At 46.0% G+C, this 21,385-nt stretch overlaps 1 protein-coding gene across 1 annotated transcript in view; it reads left to right on the top strand.

The window, feature by feature from the left end:
* col24a1 (collagen type XXIV alpha 1) overlaps positions 1 to 21,385 on the top strand; it is a 445,996-nt gene that overhangs the window by 191,794 nt on the left and 232,817 nt on the right. Inside the window, exons 10-11 of the mRNA XM_078219024.1 lie at positions 8,218 to 8,271; positions 10,503 to 10,547. Coding sequence (XP_078075150.1) covers positions 8,218 to 8,271; positions 10,503 to 10,547 — 99 coding nt within the window. The remainder of the gene's footprint in view (positions 1 to 8,217; positions 8,272 to 10,502; positions 10,548 to 21,385) is intronic.

Genomic DNA, 21,385 nt, shown 5'->3' with positions numbered 1-21,385 from the left:
TTCCCTGAATAAATATCACTGAAAAGAGAGACATGCTACCAAAGTTTTCCATCTTGCACTCTTCAGGATAAACACAAGAATGTCAAATTTCAAACAATCACAACAATTTATACCACAGGGAAAAGTGTGCTGATTGGTTGGCAAATTGACTTGGAACGAAGGGGATCAAAGAATATGGGGGGAAGGCGGGATCAGGCTATTGAGTTGGATGATCGTAATGAATGGCGGAATAGGCTTGAGGGGCCAAATGGCCTCCTCCTATTTTCTCTGTTTCTCTAAGCTTTCTATACAATGGGGAACTATGGGTTCCCCAAGCTCCCGGGTAATTCAAAAAAGGGGCAAAGCCTTGAACGTATTCCTTTTATTTGGAGGAGGAGGAGCAGTCTCTGGGTGAGTATAAAAACTCACTTTAACCCGGGGATCGGGGCCTAGTTTCGGGAGCAGTTCGGAGGAGGAGGAGCAGTCTCTGGGTGAGTATAAAAACTCACTTTAACCCGGGGATCGGGGCCTAGTTTCGGGAGCAGTTCGGAGGAGGAGGAGCAGTCTCTGGGTGAGTATAAAAACTCACTTTAACCCGGGGATCGGGGCCTAGTTTCGGGAGCAGTTCGGAGGAGGAGGAGCAGTCTCTGGGTGAGTATAAAAACCTAACGGTAACTTCCTGTTTTCCACTTTTTCTTTCTTCAAAAGTGACGTCAGAGGGAAGCTGTGATCTGATTGGTTGATAGCAAATCTGCCCCAAATTTAAAAAAAACACAGCTAAACTCATAAACTTAAATTAAACTAATTAATTAATTAGAGATGGCTGGTCAGGTGATGTGCTTGAGCTGCTTGATGTGGGAGCTGGCAGATCCCATTGCGAGCAACAGCGACCACATCTGCAGTAAGTGTTGGCTGCTTGAAAAACTCCGGCTCAGAGTTGATGAGCTGGAGTCTGAGCTTCAAACACTGAGGCACATCCGGGAGGGGGAGACTTACCTGGACACTGTGTTTCAGGAGGCAGTCACACCTGTCAGAGTAAATAGTTTAAATCCTGCCAGTGGCCAGGGACAGCAGGGTGTGACTGCAAGTCAGGCAGGTAAAGGGAACCAGCAGTCAGGAACTCAGGAGCCTCAGCCCTTGACCCTGTCCAACAGGTACGAGGCACTTGCTCCCTGTGTGGATGGCAAACAGGGCTGCAGGAAGGATGAGTCAGCTGACCAAGGCACCATGGTTCAGCAGGCCATTCAAGGGGAGGAAGTAAATAGGCAAGTTGTAGTTGTAGGGGATTCTATTATCAGGGGGATAGATAGGATCCTTTGTGAGCAGGATAGAGTGTCCCGTATGGTATGTTGCCTGCCCGGTGCTAGGGTGCGGGACATCTCTGACCGGCTTGAAAGGATACTGGAGAGGGAGGGGGAGGATCCAGTTGTTGTGGTCCATGTTGGTACCAACAACATAGGCAAGTCTAGGAAAGAGGACCTGTTTAGAGATTATAAAGAGCTAGGATTCAAATTAAAAAACAGGTCCTCAAGGGTCATAATCTCCGGATTACTGCCCGAGCCACGTGCAAATTGGCATAGGGAGGCAAGAATAAGGGAAGTTAACACGTGGCTGAAAGAGTGGTGTGGGAAAGAAGGGTTCTTTTTCATGGGACACTGGCATCAGTTTTGGGGCAGGGGGGACCTATACCGTTGGGATGGTCTCCACCTGGACCGAGCTGGGATCAGTGTTCTGGCGAAGAGAGTAAATGGGGTGGTCAATAGGACTTTAAACTAGAGATTGGGGGGGAAGGGAAAGTCAGGGAACCAAGAGGTGAAGGAATCAGTGGGAAGCGTAGCTGCTTAGGATTACAAAAAATCACGAAAAGACAGCACTCAGGAGAGGTTACGATAGTCCCCATCTCACAAAATATAACACAGTGTCTGGAAAGGCTCAGTAGACCAAGGTCCACCACACTACGAAAACAAAAAGGGACGGTCAATAGGGAATTAAAGGTGCTATATTTAAATGCCCGCAGTGTCCGGAACAAGATAGATGAGCTTGTGGCCCAGATTGTGACTGGCAGGTATGATGTGGTAGGCATCACAGAGACGTGGTTGCAGGGGGTTCAGGACTGGCAGTTAAACATCCAGGGATTCACAACCTATCGAAAAGACAGAGAGGTGGGTAGAGGGGGCGGGGTTGCCTTGTTAATTAGAAATGAAATTAAATCAATAGCACTAAACGACATAGGGTCAGACGATGTGGAGTCTGTGTGGGTAGAGTTGAGGAACCACAAAGGCAAAAAAACCATAATGGGAGTTATGTACAGGCCTCCTGACAGTGGTCAGGACCAGGGGCACAAAATGCACCACGAAATAGAAAGGGCATGTCAGAAAGGCAAGGTCACAGTGATCATGGGGGATTTCAATATGCAGGTGGACTGGGTAAATAATGTTGCCAGTGGACCCAAAGAAAGGGAATTCATTGAATGTTTACAGGACGGCTTTTTGGAACAGCTTGTGATGGAGCCCACGAGGGAACAGGCTATTCTGGACTTAGTGTTATGTAATGAGCCAGACGTGATAAAAGATCTTAAAGTAAGGGAACACTTAGGAAGCAGTGATCATAATATGGTAGAATTCAGTCTGCAATTTGAAAGAAGGAAGGCAGAATCAGATGTGAAGGTTCTACAGTTAAATAAAGGTAATTACAGGCGCATGAGGGAGGAACTGACAAAAATCAACTGGAAGCAGAGCCTAATGGGAAAGACAGTAGAACAGCAATGGCAGGAGTTTCTGGGAGTAATTGAGGACACAGTGCAGAGGTTCATCCCAAACAAAAGAAAGGTTATCAGAGGGGGGATTAGGCAGCCATGGCTGACAAAGGAAGTCAGGGAATGCATCAAGGCAAAAGAGAGAGCCTATAATGTGGCAAAGAGTAGTGGGAAGTCAGAAGATTGGGAAGGCTATAAAAACAAACAGAGGATAACAAAGAGAGAAATAAGGAAGGAGAGGATCAAATATGAAGGTAGGCTAGCCAGTAACATTAGGAATGATAGTAAAAGTTTCTTTAAATACATTAAAAACAAACGGGAGGCAAAAGTAGACATTGGGCCGCTCCAAAATGACGCTGGTAATCTAGTGATGGGAGACAAGGAAATAGCTGAGGAACTTAATAAGTACTTTGCGTCAGTCTTCACAGTAGAAGACATGAGTAATATCCCAACAATTCAGGAAAGTCAGGGGGCAGAGTTGAATATGGTTGCCATCACAAAGGAGAAAGTGCTAGAGAAACTAAAAGGTCTGAAAATTGATAAATCTCCGGGCCCAGATGGGCTACATCCTAGAGTTCTAAAGGAGATAGCTGAAGAAATAGTGGAGGCGTTAGTTATGATCTTTCAAAAGTCACTGGAGTCAGGGAAAGTCCCAGAGGATTGGAAAATCGCTGTTGTAACCCCACTGTTCAAGAAGGGAACAAGAAAAAAGATGGAAAATTATAGGCCAATTAGCCTAACCTCAGTTGTTGGCAAAATTCTAGAATCCATCGTTAAGGATGAGATTTCTAAATTCTTGGAAGTGCAGGGTCGGATTAAGACAAGTCAGCATGGATTTAGTAAGGGGAGGTCGTGCCTGACAAACCTGTTAGAGTTCTTTGAAGAGATAACAAATAGGTTAGACCAAGGAGAGCCAATGGATGTTATCTATCTTGACTTCCAAAAGGCCTTTGACAAGGTGCCTCACGGGAGACTGCTGAGTAAAATAAGGGCCCATGGTATTCGAGGCAAGGTACTAACATGGATTGACGATTGGCTGTCAGACAGAAGGCAGAGAGTTGGGATAAAAGGTTCTTTCTCAGAATGGCAACCGGTGACAAGTGGTGTCCCGCAGGGTTCAGTGTTGGGGCCACAGCTGTTCTCTTTATATATTAACGATCTAGATGACGGGACTGGGAGCATTCTGGCCAAGTTTGCCGATGATACAAAGATAGGTGGAGGGGCAGGTAGTATTGAGGAGGTGGGGAGGCTGCAGAAAGATTTAGACAGTTTAGGAGAGTGGTCCAAGAAGTGGCTGATGAAATTCAACGTGGGCAAGTGCGAGGTCGTACACTTTGGAAAAAAGAATAGAGGCATGGACTATTTTCTAAACGGTGACAAAATTCATAATGCTAAAGTGCAAAGGGACTTGGGAGTCCTAGTCCAGGATTCTCTAAAGGTAAACTTGCAGGTTGAGTCCGTAATTAAGAAAGCAAATGTAATGTTGTCATTTATCTCAAGAGGCTTGGAATACAAAAGCAGGGATGTACTTCTGAGGCTTTATAAAGCACTGGTTAGGCCCCATTTGGAGTACTGTGAGCAATTTTGGGCCCCACACCTCAGGAAGGACATACTGGCACTGGAGCGGGTCCAGCGGAGATTCACACGGATGATCCCAGGAATGGTAGGCCTGACATACGATGAACGTCTGAGGATCGTGGGATTATATTCATTGGAGTTTAGGAGGTTGAGGGGAGATCTGATAGAAACTTACAAGATAATGAACGGCTTAGATAGGATGGACGTAGGGAAGTTGTTTCCATTAACAGGGGAGACTAGGACGCGGGGGCACAGCCTTAGAATAAAAGGGAGTCACTTTAGAACAGAGATGAGGAGAAATTTCTTCAGCCAGAGAGTGGTGGGTCTGTGGAATTCATTGCCACAGAGGGCTGTGGAGGCCGAGACGTTGAGCGTCTTCAAGACAGAAATTGATAAATTCTTGATTTCTCGAGGAATTAAGGGCTATGGGGAGAGAGCGGGTAAATGGAGTTGAAATCAACCATGATTGAATGGTGGAGTGGACTCGATGGGCCGAATGGCCTTACTTCCGCTCCTATGTCTTATGGTCTTATGGAGCAAACGTGTCCCTGTGTATGAATTAATGTTGCTTCTAACAAACGTAAATGAACCACGTTACGAGCTTGAGTGTGTATCTTAAATTGGTTGTTAGTGTCGCTATTATCACACTCAGGATTGCTCAGCCAGTGCTGGCCAATCTCCAGGTAAAGAGATTGTCCCAAAAAAATGTTGCTGGAAGTTCAAGCTGATGTTCGGGGCCAGAGCAACAGTGGGAATGACGGGATCCTTAAAGTTATTTCCTTAACCCAGGAGAATAAAGAATGAGGAAAGGCTGAGATGGTAGAAGTTTTTTCAGAGCCAAATCAGGTGCAGCAAGAGAAATAACGAAAGGGAGAGAAAGACTGGATTTTAAGAAAGGAATAAAAGAGGCAAGGAAAGAGTCACAGCAAAAATTAAAATAAAGTTTTTTAATTAGTCACAAATAGGCTCACATTCACACTGCAATGAAGGTACTGTGAAAATCCCCTTGTCGCCACACTCACGCACCTGTTGAATGATATTAAAATCCGCTTTCACAGTACCTGAATGAACTTTATCAGTGTCACTTCCACCTCTTACACATTTGAAAGGGGGAACTATTTTTCTTATTACACAATCAAAGCCATCAGACAACTTAACGTGAAAGGTGGCTGAATGTTAACATGGAAGATTTGAGTTGAAACATCTCTGTTAGCAAGAGACTTCCTTAATCCCATCATCCCCCTCCCTAAAATGGGTGTACCTGATGAGTGCAAGATGAAAAACTTCAGCAACATGTCTCTCTTTTCAGCAATAATCACGTTAATGAATTTAGAATGCTGAATAGAACATAGAACAGTACAGCACAGAACAGGCCCTTCGGCCCACGATGTTGTGCCGAGCTTTATCTGAAACCAAGATCAAGCTATCCCACTCCCTATCATCCTGGTGTGCTCCATGTGCCTATCCAATAACCGCTTAAATGTTTCTAAAGTGTCTGACTCCACTATCACTGCAGGCAGTCCATTCCACACCCCAACCACTCTCTGCGTAAAGAACCTACCTCTGATATCCTTCCTGTATCTCCCACCACGAACCCTATAGTTATGCCCCCTTGTAATAGCTCCATCCACCCGAGGAAATAGTCTTTGAACGTTCACTCTATCTATCCCCTTCATCATTTTATACACCTCTATTAAGTCTCCCCTCAGCCTCCTCCGCTCCAGAGAGAACAGCCCTAGCTCCCTCAACCTTTCCTCATATGACCTACCCTCCAAACCAGGCAGCATCCTGGTAAATCTCCTCTGCACTCTTTCCAGCGCTTCCACATCCTTCTTATAGTGAGGTGACCAGAACTGCACACAATATTCCAAATGTGGTCTCACCAAGGTCCTGTACAGTTGCAGCATAACCCCACGGCTCTTAAACTCCAACCCCCTGTTAATAAAAGCTAACACACTATAGGCCTTCTTCACAGCTCTATCCACTTGAGTGGCAACCTTTAGAGATCTGTGGATATGGACCCCAAGATCTCTCTGTTCCTCCACAGTCTTCAGAACCCTACCTTTGACCCTGTAATCCACATTTAAATTTGTCCTACCAAAATGAATCACCTCACATTTATCAGGGTCAAACTCCATTTGCCATTTTTCAGCCCAGCTTTGCATCCTATCTATGTCTCTTTGCAGCCTACAACAGCCCTCCACCTCATCCACTACTCCACCAATCTTGGTGTCATCAGCAAATTTACTGATCCACCCTTCAGCCCCCTCCTCTAAGTCATTAATAAAAATCACAAAGAGCAGAGGACCAAGCACTGATCCCTGCGGCACACCGCTAGCAACCTGCCTCCAATCCGAAAATTTTCCATTGACCACCACCCTCTGTCTTCGGTCAGACAGCCAGTTACCTATCCAATCGGCCAACTTTCCCTCTATCCCACACCTCCTCACTTTCATCATAAGCCGACCATGGGGGACCTTATCAAACGCCTTACTAAAATCCATGTATATGACATCAACTGCCCTACCTTCATCAACACACTTAGTTACCTCCTCAAAAAATTCTATCAAATTTGTGAGGCACGACTTGCCCTTCACGAATCCGTGCTGACTATCCCGGATTAATCCGCATCTTTCTAAATGGTCGTAAATCCCATCCCTAAGGACCCTTTCCATCAATTTACCAACCACCGAAGTAAGACTAACCGGTCTATAATTACCAGGGTCATTTCTATTCCCTTTCTTAAACAGAGGAACAACATTCGCCATTCTCCAGTCCTCTGGCACCATCCCCGTGGACAGCGAGGACCCAAAGATCAACGCCAAAGGCTCTGCAATCTCATCCCTTGCCTCCCACAGAATCCTAGGATACATTTCATCAGGCCCAGGGGACTTATCGACCTTCAGTTTATTCAAAACTGCCAAGACATCCTCCCTCCGAACATCTATTTCCTCCAGCCTATTAGCCTGTAACACCTTCTCTTCCTCAAAAACATGGCCCCTCTCCTTGGTGAACACTGAAGAAAAGTATTCATTCATCACCTCGCCTATCTCTACTGACTCCATACACAAGTTCCCACTACTGTCCTTGACCGGCCCTAACCTCACCCTGGTCATTCTTTTATTCCTCACATAAGAGTAAAAAGCCTTGGGGTTTTCCTTGATCCGACCCGCCAAAGACTTCTCATGTCCCCTCCTAGCTCTCCTAAGCCCCTTTTTCAGCTCATTCCTTGCTAACTTGTAACCCTCAATCGAGCCATCTGAACCTTGTTTCCTCATCCCTACATAAGCTTCCCTCTTCCTTTTCACAAGACATTCCACCTCTTTTGTGAACCACGGTTCCCTCACTCGGCCATTTCCTCCCTGCCTGACAGGGACATACCTATCAAGGACACCCAGTATTTGTTCCTTGAAAAAGTTCCACTTTTCATTAGTTCCTTTCCCTGACAGTTTCTGTTCCCAACTTATGCCCCCTAATTCTTGCCTAATCGCATCATAATTACCCCTCCCCCAATTGTAAACCTTGCCCTGCCGTCCGGCCCTATCCCTCTCCATTGCAATAACAAAAGACACCGAATTGTGGTCACTATCTCCAAAGTGCTCTCCCACAACCAAATCTAACACTTGGCCCGGTTCATTTCCCAGTACCAAAAAAGGGTTGGAAAAGTACATTCAGTGCCTGTCTGTAACGGTACACCAAGTTGTGAATCAAGTGCCGTTACGCTGCAGACTGGCTTTATACTTTTCTCACGTTCTCCCCGATGAGACAACTTTTATTTACTCTCGTGTCTCCAGCCACATCTTTGTGATTGAAAGTCGTGTCAGTGCCACCAATTGCACCAGAGGCCAGTAAAAATTTCACACTCAGTTGCTTTTCATTAATTGTCACCTATTCTTGCTTTTCAGGGGTTTATTGGACCTCCCGGGATGATCGGACCACCAGGGCCACAAGGTAAAAAGGTAAGTGCATTCCCGGAATGTACTGCAGCATGATCACCTGGGCGGCACGGTGGCACAGTGGTTAGCACTGCTGCCTCACTGCGCCAGGGACCCGGGTTCAATTCCAGCCACAGCTCACTGTCTGTGCAGAGTTTGCACATTCTCCCCGTGTCTGCGTGGGTTTCCTCCGGGTGCTCCGGTTTCCTCCCACATTCCAAAGATGTGTAGATTAGGTGGATTGGCCATAGTAAATGGACAGGATAACGGGGGTAGGGCCTGGGGAAGATACTCTGTCGACGAGTCGGTGCAGACTCAGGACCAAGTGGCCTCCTTCTGCACTGTTGGGATTCTACGATTCTTTGGTGATTATACAGAGTCAAAAGTTGGGGAGGCAGTGACTCAGTGGTATTGTCACTGGACTAGTTATCCAGGGACCCAGAGCAAGATCTGGGAATGTGAGTTCAAATCCCAGATGGTAAAATTTGAATTCAATAAAAAATCTGGAATTAAAAGTCTAATGATAATCATGAAACCATTGTTAACTGTGGTTAAAAACCCATCTGATTCACTAATGTCACAGGATCCCTACAGTGCAGAAGGAAGTCATTTGGCCCATCGAATCTGCACTGACTCTCTGACAGATCATCTCACCCGGGCCCTATCCCTGTAACCCCACATATTTATCCCATTAATTCACCCAACCTACACATCTTTGGACCTGAGGAGGAAACTGGAGCACCCGGAGGAAACCCATGCAGACACGTGGAGAATGTGCCAATTCCATACAGTCACTCAAGGCCAGAATTGAAGCTGGGTCCCTGACACTGAGGGAGCAATGCTAACCACTGTGACACCACTTACAGGAAGGAAATCTGCCATCCTTACCTGGTCTGGTCTACTTGTGATTCCAGAGCCACAGCAATGTGGTTGACTCTCAAATGCCCTCTGAAATGGAGGGCAGTTGGGGATGGGCAATAAATGCTGGCCCAGCCAGCGATGCCCACATCTCGGAAATGGATTTGAAAATGTCTCATTGACTGCAAAATGCAACAAGCATCTGAAAAGATGTCCGAGCCGATTGTAATCTTCTTTCATTCACAGGATGTAAACATCACTGTTCAACATTATTGTCCATCCCTAATTGCCCTTGGGAAGGTGGTAGTGAGCTGCCTTCCTGAGTGGCTTGCTGGGCCATTTTCGAGGGGCATTTAAGAGTCAACCACATTGCTGTGGATCTGGAACCATATGTAGGCCAGACCAGGTATGGACGGCAGATTTCCTTCCCTAAAGGACATTAATAAACAAAAATCAGCTACTTCCATGATCATTAACATTTTCATTCCAGATTTATTTGTTGAATGAATTTAAATTCCCCGTTGTCATGGGATTCAAACTCATATCCCTGGATCATTAATCCCGATCCCTTGTACAGTGACATAGCTGCTGTGTTGCTGTACCCCTATAGAATCCCAAAAAAACAAATCAACATTTTGTTTTTTCCAAAGTTTTCCTTTCCACTTTTGCTATATCAAAGCTTTTACTTATTTTAGACTTAAAATTGTTCAACTTACATTGTCCATAGTTGCATAAGGTCATAGAGTCATAGAGGTTTACAGCATGGAAACAGGCCCTTTGGCCCAACTTGTCCATGCTGCCCCCTTTTTTAAACCACTAAGCGAGTCCCAATTGCCTGCGTTTGGCCCATATCCCTCTGTACCCATCTTACCCATATAACTGAATGCTTTTTAAAAGACAAAATTGTACCCGCCTCTACTACTACCTCTGGCAGCTTGTTCCAGACACTCACCACCCTCAGTGTGGAAAAAATTACCCCTCTGGATCCTTTTGTATCTCCCCCCTCTCACCTTAAACATATGCCCTCTAATTTTAGACTCCCCTACCTTTGGGAAAAGATGTTGACTATCTAGCTGATCTATGCCCCTCATTATTTTATAGATCTCTATAAGATCACTCCCTAAGCCTCCTACGCTCCAGAGAAAAAAGTCCCAGTCTATCCAGCCTCTCCTTATAACTCAATCCTTCAAGTCCCGGTAGCATCCCTAGTAAATCTTTTCTGCACTCTTTCTAGTTTAATAATATCCTTTCTATAATAGGGTGACCAGAACTGTACGCAGTATTCCAAGTGCCTACCGATGTCTTGCACAACTTCAACATACACTATTAGAAACGGCTATTGAATTTGTAATGTTTTGGGGATATATCTTGTGTAACGAGGTTGATTTCCTCTTCAGGGCATCGTTGGACCCCGTGGTAAAAAGGGTCCCAAAGGGAGAGCGGTGAGTTCTTTTCCTTATCGAATGATACCGTTGGAGATCAGTAATGGCACCTCGTTATTGCTCGATAATGTGTGTAGAGGCAGTTTCCCATCCTCAAAGCCACCTGTGAGTTGATGTTGCGTCAGTGTTCCCTAGATTTCTGTGACATTTCTTCTTTGAAGTAAGTGATTAACTCTGTTACAATGGAGAGAGGAATTTGGTAAAAACATGCAGAGTATTTAATCCCACACCACAGCCTCCAACAGTAGTCTGTCTTTGAAATTGTAGTAAAGTTCTCCAGTTGGATTGACGGAGTTGATACTGAATACTGGACATTCACAATGTGACATATATTTTCTTAAATGGTTGCCCTTTATTGAATATGTATCGAAGATAAGATCTGTAGAGTTGATTTATGCTCGCGAGTTTGTTCGTCATTGTATTTGCACATACATCTGTCCTGAAATATCATTCAAAATTGAGAAGGACCCATTCAAAAAATAAAGGACAGGATAAAGGGCATCAATTCTTATCTTCAATGTTTCTGTATATTTTAGTTTACATTCTTATTAATATAATTATTCGAATCTAGGAGTCGCGCAGCCACTCCAAGTTGTACGGGACGAGGGATGTAGGAGGCTGAGGGGCGATCTTATAGAGGTCTATACAATAATGAGGGGCACAGATCAGCTAGATAGTCAATATCTTTTCCCAAAGGGAGGGGAGTCTAAAACTAGAGGGCATAGGTTTAAGGTGAGAGGGGAGAGATACAAAAGTGTCCAGAGGGGCGATTTTTTCACACAGAGGGTGGTGAGTGTCTGGAACAAGCTGCCAGAGGTAGTAGTAGAGGCGGGTACAATTTTATCTTTTAAAAAGCATTTAGACAGTTACATGGGTACGATGGGTATAGAGGGATATGGGCCAAATGCGGGCAATTGGGATTAGCTTAGGGGTTTTTAAAAAAGTGCGGCATGGACAAGTTGGGCCGAAGGGCCTGTTTCCATGCTGTAAACCTCTCTGACTCTATGATGGAGAGAAACTGGGATTGTTCTCCTTGGAATAGGTTCAGGGAAGGATTTGATGAATTGTTCAAATCTATGAGGGAATTTTGATTGACTAAAGGAGGAGAAATTATTTCAGCTGGCAGGAGCTGTCAACAGGACAGGGGACACGGACTGAGATTCATTGCAAGGAAAATGGGAAGAATTTTTTTAAAAACAGCAAACTATCAGGATCTGGAATGTACTGTCTGAAAGCATGGTGTAAGCATATTCTATCATTTTCAAAAGAATTTAAAGGAAATCTTTGCAGGGCTTTGGGGAAAGATTAGAGGAATGACACTAATTGGTTAGCACTATCAAAGAGCTGGCACATGCACGATGGGCTGAATAGCCTCAATCTGATCTGATTTATTATTGTCACATGTATTAACATACAGTGAAAAGCATTGTTTCTTGCGCGCTATACAGTCAAAGCATACCGTTCATAGAGAGGGAAAGGAGTGGGTGCAGAATGTAGTGTTACAATCATAGCTAGGGTGTCGAGAAAGATCAACTTAATGTGAGGTAGGTCCATTCAAAAGTCTGACGGCAACAGGGAAGAAGCTGATCTTGAGTCGATTGGTACGTGTCCTCAGACTTTTGTATCTTTTTCCTAATGGAAGAAGGCGGAAGAAAGTATGTCCGGATGCGTGGGGTGACTGCTTTTCCGAGGCAGCGGAAATTGTAGACAGAGTCAATGGATGGGAGGCTGGTTTGCGTGATGGACTGGGCTTCGTTCATGATCCTTTGTAGTTTCTTACGGTCTTGGGCAGAGCAGGAGCCATACCAAGCTGTGATACAACCAGGAAGAATGCTTTCTATGGTGCATTTGTACAAGTTGGTGAGAGTCATAGCTGAGAAAGTAGAGGCGTTGTTGGGATTTCTTAACTATAGTGTCTGCAGCAACAGTTTTTAATTCTACAAGTTCCTAAGTATCTGTCTAGCCATGAGTGGGTGAGTTGGTATTTTCCAAGAAGGTCTTTGTAAGATGGAAGCGGGTTTTAATGTGCGGTGGGTTTCAGGCAGGTAGTTCCAGTGACGTTCCCATTCGCCTGTGACAGCACGTGGTTAGTTAAGTTTAAGTTTATTTATTAGCATCACAAGTAGGCTTACATTAACACTGCAATGAAGTTATTGTGAAAATCCCCTAGTCATGCCTGGCGCAAAGGAAGATGGTTGTGATGGTTGGAGGTCAATCATCTCAGCTCCAGGACATCACTGCAGGAGTTCCTCAGGGTTAGTGTTCAACAATCTTCAGCTGCTTCATCAGTGACCTTCCCTCCATCAGAAGAGGGATGTTCACTGATGATTGCACAACGTTCAGCACCATTCACGACTTGTCAGATACTGAAGCAGTCCAAATACAGCAAGACCTGGGCAATATCCAGACTTGGGCTGACAAGTGCCACACAAGTGCCAGGCAATGACCATCTCCAACAGGAGGGAATCTAACCATCTCTCCTTGACAATCAATGGCATTAGCATTGCTGAATCCCCCACTGTCAACATCTTGGGTGTTACCATTGACCAGAAACTGAACTGGACTAGCCATATAAATACTGTGGCTACCAGAGCAGGTCAAAGGCTGGGAATTCTGTGACTCCCCAAGCCATGGACTGCAGCGCCTCAAGAACGCAGCTCCCCATCACCCAGAGAATACCGAGAATGTGGGATTCACTCCCATAGGGAGTGTTTGGGGTGAATAGTATCGATACATTTAAGGGGGAAGCTGGATAAACACATGAAGGAGAAAGGAATAGAAGGAGATATTGATAGGGTCAGATGAAATTAAGGTGGGAGGAATTTCGTGTGGCGCAGACACACCAGCATGGAGCAGTTGGGCTGAATGGCCTGTATCTCTCTGTCTATATGATATAACCTGAAACTCTGTGCAACTCCCTCTGCTGGGGAATAATGCAACTCAGTAACAGTGGAGTAACAGTGATGAGGAGATTCAGGGACCCCTGCAGTTCAGTTGGCTGGACAGCTGGGGTGTGATGCAGAGTGATGCCAACAGCGCGGGTTCAATTCCCGCCTTCTCAAACTTGTCCCTCACCTGAGGTGTGGTGCCCCTCAGGTTAAATCACCACCAGTCAGCTCTCCCCCTCAAAGGGGAGCAGATTACAGTCATCTGGGACTATGGCGACTTTACCTTTTTTATATTGAAATGGTAATCAATCCCAGTCCAAGATGGACCATGAGCCTCTCTCCATTCGACAGAGATGAATGGTTAGATAACTTGAGGGGCAGTAACTCCACATCAGATATGGGCACAGTGAGGAGGCAATGAACTACCAGAACCAGTACAGGGATTGAACCTGTTATCATCATTCTGCACCACACCAGCTAACTGAGCTAACCAATAGCCCTCTGGGACATTTCACTGTCTTAACGGTGCTATCTAAATGCAAATAGACGTATATATTTTTAGTCAGCTCAATAGAGTTGGGGGGAGCGGTTCTTGTGGGGCAGTGGATAATGTTTCTGCCTCTGGATACGAGTTCCACTCCAGAACCTGAGGGACATGCATTCAAAACATCAGGAATAGGAACAGGAGCAGGCCATTCATCCCAATGGGCCTGTTCCACCATTCCGTACGATTATGGCTGAACTTGGGTATCAACTCCATTTTCCCACCCACTCCCCGGATCCCTCGACTCCCTGTGAGTCCAAAGATGTGTCTTAATTGTATTTAACGATGAAGCAACCACAATCTTCTGGGCTCGAGAATTCCAGTGATCCACTTTGAGTGGAGAAATCTCTCCTCATCCCAGTTGTAAGTGATCGACCCGCCTTATCCTGAGACTGTCTTCCCGACCAATGGAAACGATGGATGGGAATTTTGCCATGGGACCAGAAATTCTCGTCTCAGTCAATGACCCTTTGGATTCTCCCCAGATTCCCCTGCCCTTCCTGTGCCAATTCCTGCCCAACTGGGAAATCCCAACTAGTTTCTCAGTGTCCAACCTATCAGGCCCTTCAGAATTTTGTATGTTTCAGTGAGATCACCTCTCAGTCTTTCGAACTCCAGATAAACCCAATCTACTCATTACAGGAAAACCCGTTCAACCCAGGGAACAACGCTTCCACTTTCTCAGAAGACTGAGGAAATTTGGCATGTCAGCTATGACTCTACAGATGCACCATAGAAAGCATTCTTTCTGGTTGTATCACAGCTTGGTATGGCTCCTGCTCTGCCCAAGACTGCAAGGAACTACAAAAGGTCGTGAATGTAGCCCAGTCCATCACGCAAACCAGCCTCCCATCCATTGACTCTGTCTGCACTTCCCGCTGCCTCGGCAAAGCAGCCAGCATAATTAAGGACCCCACGCACCCCGGACTTTCTCTCTTCCACCTTCTTCCTTCGGGAAAAAGATACAAAAGTCTGAGGTCACGTACCAACCGACCCAAGAACAGCTTCTTTCCTGCTGCTGTCAGACTTTTGAATGGACATATCTTGCATGAAGTTGATCTTTCTCTACACCCTAGCTATGACTGTAACACTACATTCTGCACTCTCTCCTTTCCTTCTCTATAAACGGTATGCTTTGTCTGTATAGTGCGCAAGAAACAATACTTTTCACTGTATGTTAATACATGTGGCAAGAATAAATCAAATCAAATCAAATCAAAATGTGGCCAAACTGGTTGAGTATTGGCCTGGAAATACCTTTCAACACACGCCGATGGCAGTGGGTAGGAATGGGAGAGACTCCTGGTCAGTCATGTGATGGAGAGAATGTCCATAGCTGTAGACATGTTGCCGCAGCAACTTGGATTCCCTGAGTGAGTGACCATGACAACGCAATGGAGACAGTGCAGGGGAGGGTCACAAAGGTCATTTCCTGTGTCAGTTGTGGCACCAACCACCTCCTGAGGTCCTGGCAGTATCGAGCCTGGCAGCTGCATCGTTGGGACACTGTCAATAAAGAGGCATGAAGAGTGTGTCAGTGACAACAACAACTTGCATTGATATAGCATCTTTATATAAATCATCCCCAGTAACCGTGTTGGGGCGATTGGCAAACATCATTTGACACCAAGGCAAATGAGGAGGTATTAGGACAGGTATTTTGTCACATGATGGGGGGGGCCTGTGGGGTGCCTGTGGGGTGCGTGTGGGGTGCGTGGTTAAGCAGTGTCCGGATGAAGGAGAGGGAGAGATGTTTCCGGGGGAATTCCAGAGTGTGGGTCCCAGGCAGCTGAAGGAATGGCTGCCAGTGGTGGAGGGATTAAAATCAGGGAATGGGATGTATCAATGCTATTCGCCTCAAGCACTCCATGTGGGAGCGTGTTCCACATTCTCCCTATTCTCTGGGTGGTAGGGAGCTGCGTTCTTGAACCGAATGGTTGTTAGGACGGAGGAGGTTTCAGAGGTGAGGCCATGGAGGGATTTGGAAATGGGGATATTTGAACTTTCTGCTGACCAGGAGGGAGTGAAGGTCAGGGAGCTCGGAGAGTGGCATTGATGGAGCACTGCTGGTGGCTGGATAAGAATACCAGTCCGTTAAACCAGTGAGTTCCTTCTGCTTGACTGGGGCTTTAGTTAAAGCAGCGATTTGAATGCAATAATCTAAAATTAAGCAGAATCCTTGCACAACAGCAACTACCCAGATATGTGACACCGAGGGTAGATGCCGTTCTGTTAGATATGTTCCAGTAACCATCAGTCAAACCCCAGAGGCAATCGCTAAATACTGCAGATGCTGGAAATCCAAAATTAAAATAAAAGTCCTCAGCAGGTCTGGCAGCGTCCATGAGGTGAAACAGAGTTAACTGTTGTATATTTTATATTGTAACTACGCAGAGGTGAGAGAGGTTTCCATGTGTGCACTTACTGTGCTTCATACAATGCTCAGTGCTTCGAGCTTTTACTTCCAGCTCTTAGAACTTAGAATCCTTCTGTGCAGAAGGAGGCCATTCGGCCCATCAAGTCTGCACTGAACACAATCCCACCCAGGCCCTAACCCATAACCCCATATATTTCCCCTCGCTGGGTCCCCTGACACTAAGGGTCAATTTAGCCTGGCCAATCCACCTAACCCGCACATCTTTGGACTGTGGGAGGAAACCGGAGCATCCGGAGGAAATCCACGCGGACACTGGGAGAACGTGCAAACTCCACGCAGACAGTGACCCGAGGTTGGAATCGAACCCGGGTCCCTGGCACTGTGAGGCAGCAGTGCTAACCACTGTGCACTGGGTGCATTCTGAGTATACACCCAGGCTTAACCAATTGAGCATGGTGAGCATCGATGGTAAATAGACTCAGATAATCAAACACAGAATAAATGTAGCATTGAACACTGCATTTTAGGTCGATGACCTTCCGTCACAGCCTGAGGGATATGAGGCAAGCTCCAGTTGCTAACAGTGACACTGATGCCCTCCTCCCTTCAAAACATTAGTTTCAATTTCAAAACCATTGGACCCCTCGTTGTTATCACATTTTGTCTGCCAAGTTATCCTGAAGGTGCCAGTCCCTCAAATAAGATTAAATCATCATAACAAAGAACAAAGAACAGTACAGCACAGGGTCAGGCCCTTCAGCCCATCAAACCTGCGCTGACACATGATGCCTTCCTAAATGAAAGACCTCTTGCCTCTACACAGTCCATATCCCTCTATTCACTGCCTATTCGTGCATCTACCAAGATGCTTCTTAAACGTTGTGACTGTATCTGCCTCTGCCAACCTCCACTGGCAGCTCATTCCAGGCACTTACCACCCTTTGTGTAAAAACTCACCTCTCGCATCTCCTTTAAACTTTCCCCCTTCTACCTTAGACCTATGTCCCCTAGTCATTGACATTTCTACCCAGGGAAAAAGACTCTGACTATCCATTCCTCTCATAATTTTGTAAACTTCGATCAGGTCACCCCTCAGCCTCCAACGTTTCAGTGAAAACAATCCAAGTTTGTCCAATCTCTCCCCATAGCTAATACCCATCAAACCAGGCAACATCCTGGTCAACCCTTTCTGTACCTTCTCCAAAGACTCCACATCCTTCTGGTAGTGTGGCGACCAGAACTGTGCACAATATTTCAAATGTGACCTAACCGAAGTGATGGTTGTAACGGTAGTTTACAAGCAGCGGAACCACGCAGCACTGCCCATCTCCCAGTCGGAGGTGGGCCTGACTTGGATTTTTGTAAGATTACAGCTTACAGTAAACAGCTTGAAACGACAGATAATTCTGAAACTGAAGATGACAGAGGGTTGTTTTGAAGTGAAGAGGAAGTGAGGCAATGCTGATAGCAGTGGGAATACGTTCAGACTTGCTGAAGTCACATTTGTCTCACGTCAGTGGCTCGCGGATTATGAAATATCTGAATGATATTGGAGCTATTAACCACAAATGTCACAGATATAGATAGTTTCTGAGCTCTGGGTTAGGCAATTTGATAAATGACCACTTGTCACGATGTGTTTGGAGGCTGGTGTATGGAACGTGGATTACTGGTTGTGATGATGACAATGGCTCAGTATAATACATAACCTTCCACAGCTGGAGAAAGACCAGTTCCCAAAGGTGAACCTTCCTGGAGGACACACACAGAAAAGTCCTTTCCAGAAAAGGACACACAGAAAAGACCTTAAAATTAGAACCAAGCCATCCTGAGAACAAACTAGGAAGCAGGTCTTCACAGAAAGAGCAGTGGGAACCTGGGACTCTCTCCCTGGAAAGTCTGGGATTCAGCTGAAAGTTTCTGCACTGAGGTGGATGGATTTGTGTTCTGCCAGGTATTGGAGTTACAGAACTGGAGCATGTAGATGGAGTTAAGCAGATCCGCTAAGATATAATGGAATAGTAGAGAGGGGCCGAGAGGCTGGAAAAGATGTGATAACACTAGACGGGCTATGGAGGAGGTTCACCAGGTTGCCTGGGATGGAGCATTTGAGCTATAAGGAGAGACTGGATCGCCTGGGACTGTTTCATTAGAACAGAGAAGGCTGTGGAGGGACATGGTACATAGAAACATAGACACATAGAAACATAGGCACATAGAAGATAGGAGCAGGAGGAGGCTATTCGGTCCTTCGAGCCTGCTCTGCCATTCATTACGATCATGGCTGATCATCCAACTCTATAGCCTAATCCTGCTTTTTCCCCATAACCTTTGAGCCCATTTGCCCCAAGGAGGAGGTATTGGGGTTCTTGAGAAACATTAAGGTAGACCATTCCCCAGGGTCTGATGGGATATACCCCAGAATACTGAGAGAGGCAAGGGAGGAAATTACTGGGGCCTTGAGAGAAATCTTTGTATCCTCACTGGCTACAGGGGAAGGATGATGTGGAGATGCTGGCGTTGGACTGGGGTAAGCACAGTAAGAAGTTTAACAACAGACTTTAACCTGGTGTTGTTAAACTTCTTACAGGGGAGGGCCCAGAGGATTGGAGAATAGCCAATGTTGTTCGTTTGTTTAAGAAGGGTAGCAAGAATAATCCAGGTAATTACAGGCCGGTGAGCCTTACATCAGTGATAGGGAAATTATTGGAGAGGATTCTTCGAGACAGGATTTATTCCCACTTGGAAATAAGTGGACGTATTAGTAAGAGGCAACATGGTTTTGTGAAGGAGAGGTCGTGTCTCACGAACTTGATCGAGTTTTTTGAAACGAAGATATTGATGAGGTTAGGGCAGTGGATGTTGTCTACATGGACTTCAGTAAGGCCTTTGACAAGGTCCCTCATAGCAGACTGGTGCAAAAGGTGAAGTCACATGGGGTCAGAGATGAGAGGGCAAGGTGGATACAAAACTGGCTCGGTCAAAGAAGCCATGATGTGGAGATGCCGCCATTGGACTGGGGTAAACACAGTAAGAAGTCTCACAACACCAGGTTAAAGTCCAACAGGTTTATTTGGTAGCAAAAGCCACTAGCTTTCGGAGTGCTGCTCCTTCGTCAGGTGAGTGGGATTTCAGTTCACAAACAGGGCATATAAAGACACAAACTCAATTTACAAAATAATGGTTGGAATACGGGTCTTTACAGGTAATCAAGTCTCAAAGGTACAGACAATGTGAGTGGAGAGAGGGTTAAGCACAGGTTAAAGAGATGTGTATTGTCTCCAGACAGGACAGTGAGTGAGATTTTGCAAGCCCAGGCAAGTTGTGGGGGTTACAGATAGTGTGACATGAACCCAAGATCCTGGTTGAGGCCGTCCTCATGTGTGCGGAAGATGAGGAACTTGATAACCAAGTTCCGCACACATGAGGCACCGATCCCTGTGGCACCCCACTAGTTACTGCCTGCCAATTTGAAAAGCACCCATTAATTCCTACACTTGAATGATTGAGGTATGATTGAGGTGTATAAGATTTGAGGGGTTTGGACAGGTTGAGTAGGGAGCAGCTGTTCCCCTTGGTTGAAGGGTCAGTCACGAGGGGGTACAGTTTTCGGGTAAGGAGATTCAGAGGGGGTTTGAGAAAAAACCTTTTCACTCAGAGGGTGGTGGGAATCTGGAATGCACTGCCTGGGAAGGTAGTGGAGTCTGGAAACCCGATAACATTTTAAAAATATTCAGATGAGCATTTGAAATATCAAAAGATTCGGGGATATGGTACAAGTGCAGGAAAATGGGATTAGCGTGATTTTCGTGGTAGTTATTGTTGGGGCAGACTCGATGGGCTGGAGGGTCTTTCCTGCACTGTATGACTCTATGGGTGGGATTTTCCGGCCGCACTCACCCCAAGGGGAAATTCCCACCCGAGGTCAACGGACCTGTGCATAGTCCGGCCCCGCCCGCAATGATTCCTGTGGCAGGCAGGACGGGAAAATTCCACCTTGTGACTCTATAAACTGGGGTAGCACGGTGGCAGAGTGGTTAGCGCCAGGGACCCGGGTTCAATTCCTGGCTCGGGTCACTGTCTGTGTGGAGTTTGCATGTTCTCCCCGTGTCTGCGTGGGTTTCCTCCGGGTGCTCCTGTTTCCTCCCACAGTCCAAAGATGTGCGGGTTAGGTGGATTGGCCGTGCCGAATTGCCCCTTAGTGTCAGGGGGACAAGCAGGGTAAATGCATGGGAAAGAGGACCTGGGTGGGATTGTGACTGGTGCAGACTTGATGGGCCGAATGGCCTCCTTCTGCACTGTAGGATTCTATAAAGAATGCCTCTTGTCTCTTCCTCTGCTCCTGTAACCCTCCTGAGTGACGGGAGAAGATAGTGCTGGAATAAATACATACCGCGGTCCTCAGTATTGAATCTGGAATTCTGCTCATCTTCCTGAGACACACAGATTTGGGAAAACTGTCCATCCCTCAGGAAGTGTAACTGCCACAGCTTCACAGCTGTCACTGTGTGTCTCGGAATTGCTGTGAGGGGAAAGCTTGAAATAATTACAGTGCCTCATCCTTCAATCAGCAATCTGCCTTTAACTCCAGCGGAAATGCGCATCGGAGTGCGCGAGCCTCAATATATTTTGAAATCCCTTTCTTTTTGGAAAGCTTTCGTATCGACTGAATCAAACATAGAACATAGAACAGTACAGCACAGAACAGGCCCTAACTGAAATTCTATTAACGTTTCGCAGTTTTAAAGCATAATTTTAACCACCTCAGAATATCCAAAGTGTTTCACAGCCAGTGAGGCGGTGTTTGAAGCACAGTCGCTGTGACCAGACAACAGCGGTCGGTTTTTACACAGCAAGATCCCACAAACACCAACGTGGTGACGAGCCGCCAATGTTGATAAAGGGATAAACACTGGAAAGTACTTTTTGAAATAGTCCCCAGGAACCTTTATATTCACCAGAGAGGACAGACGTGTCTGCGGTTTGACGCCGCGTCTGTAAGACAGTGCAGCACTCCTCCAGTGTGGCG

Source organism: Mustelus asterias, chromosome 8 (genome assembly GCF_964213995.1).
Source record: "Mustelus asterias chromosome 8, sMusAst1.hap1.1, whole genome shotgun sequence".
In the NCBI taxonomy this organism is placed as follows: Eukaryota; Metazoa; Chordata; class Chondrichthyes; order Carcharhiniformes; family Triakidae; genus Mustelus; species Mustelus asterias.
The sequence above is the reverse complement of the archived record's forward strand: the minus strand, read 5'-3'. Positions and strand labels throughout refer to the sequence as shown.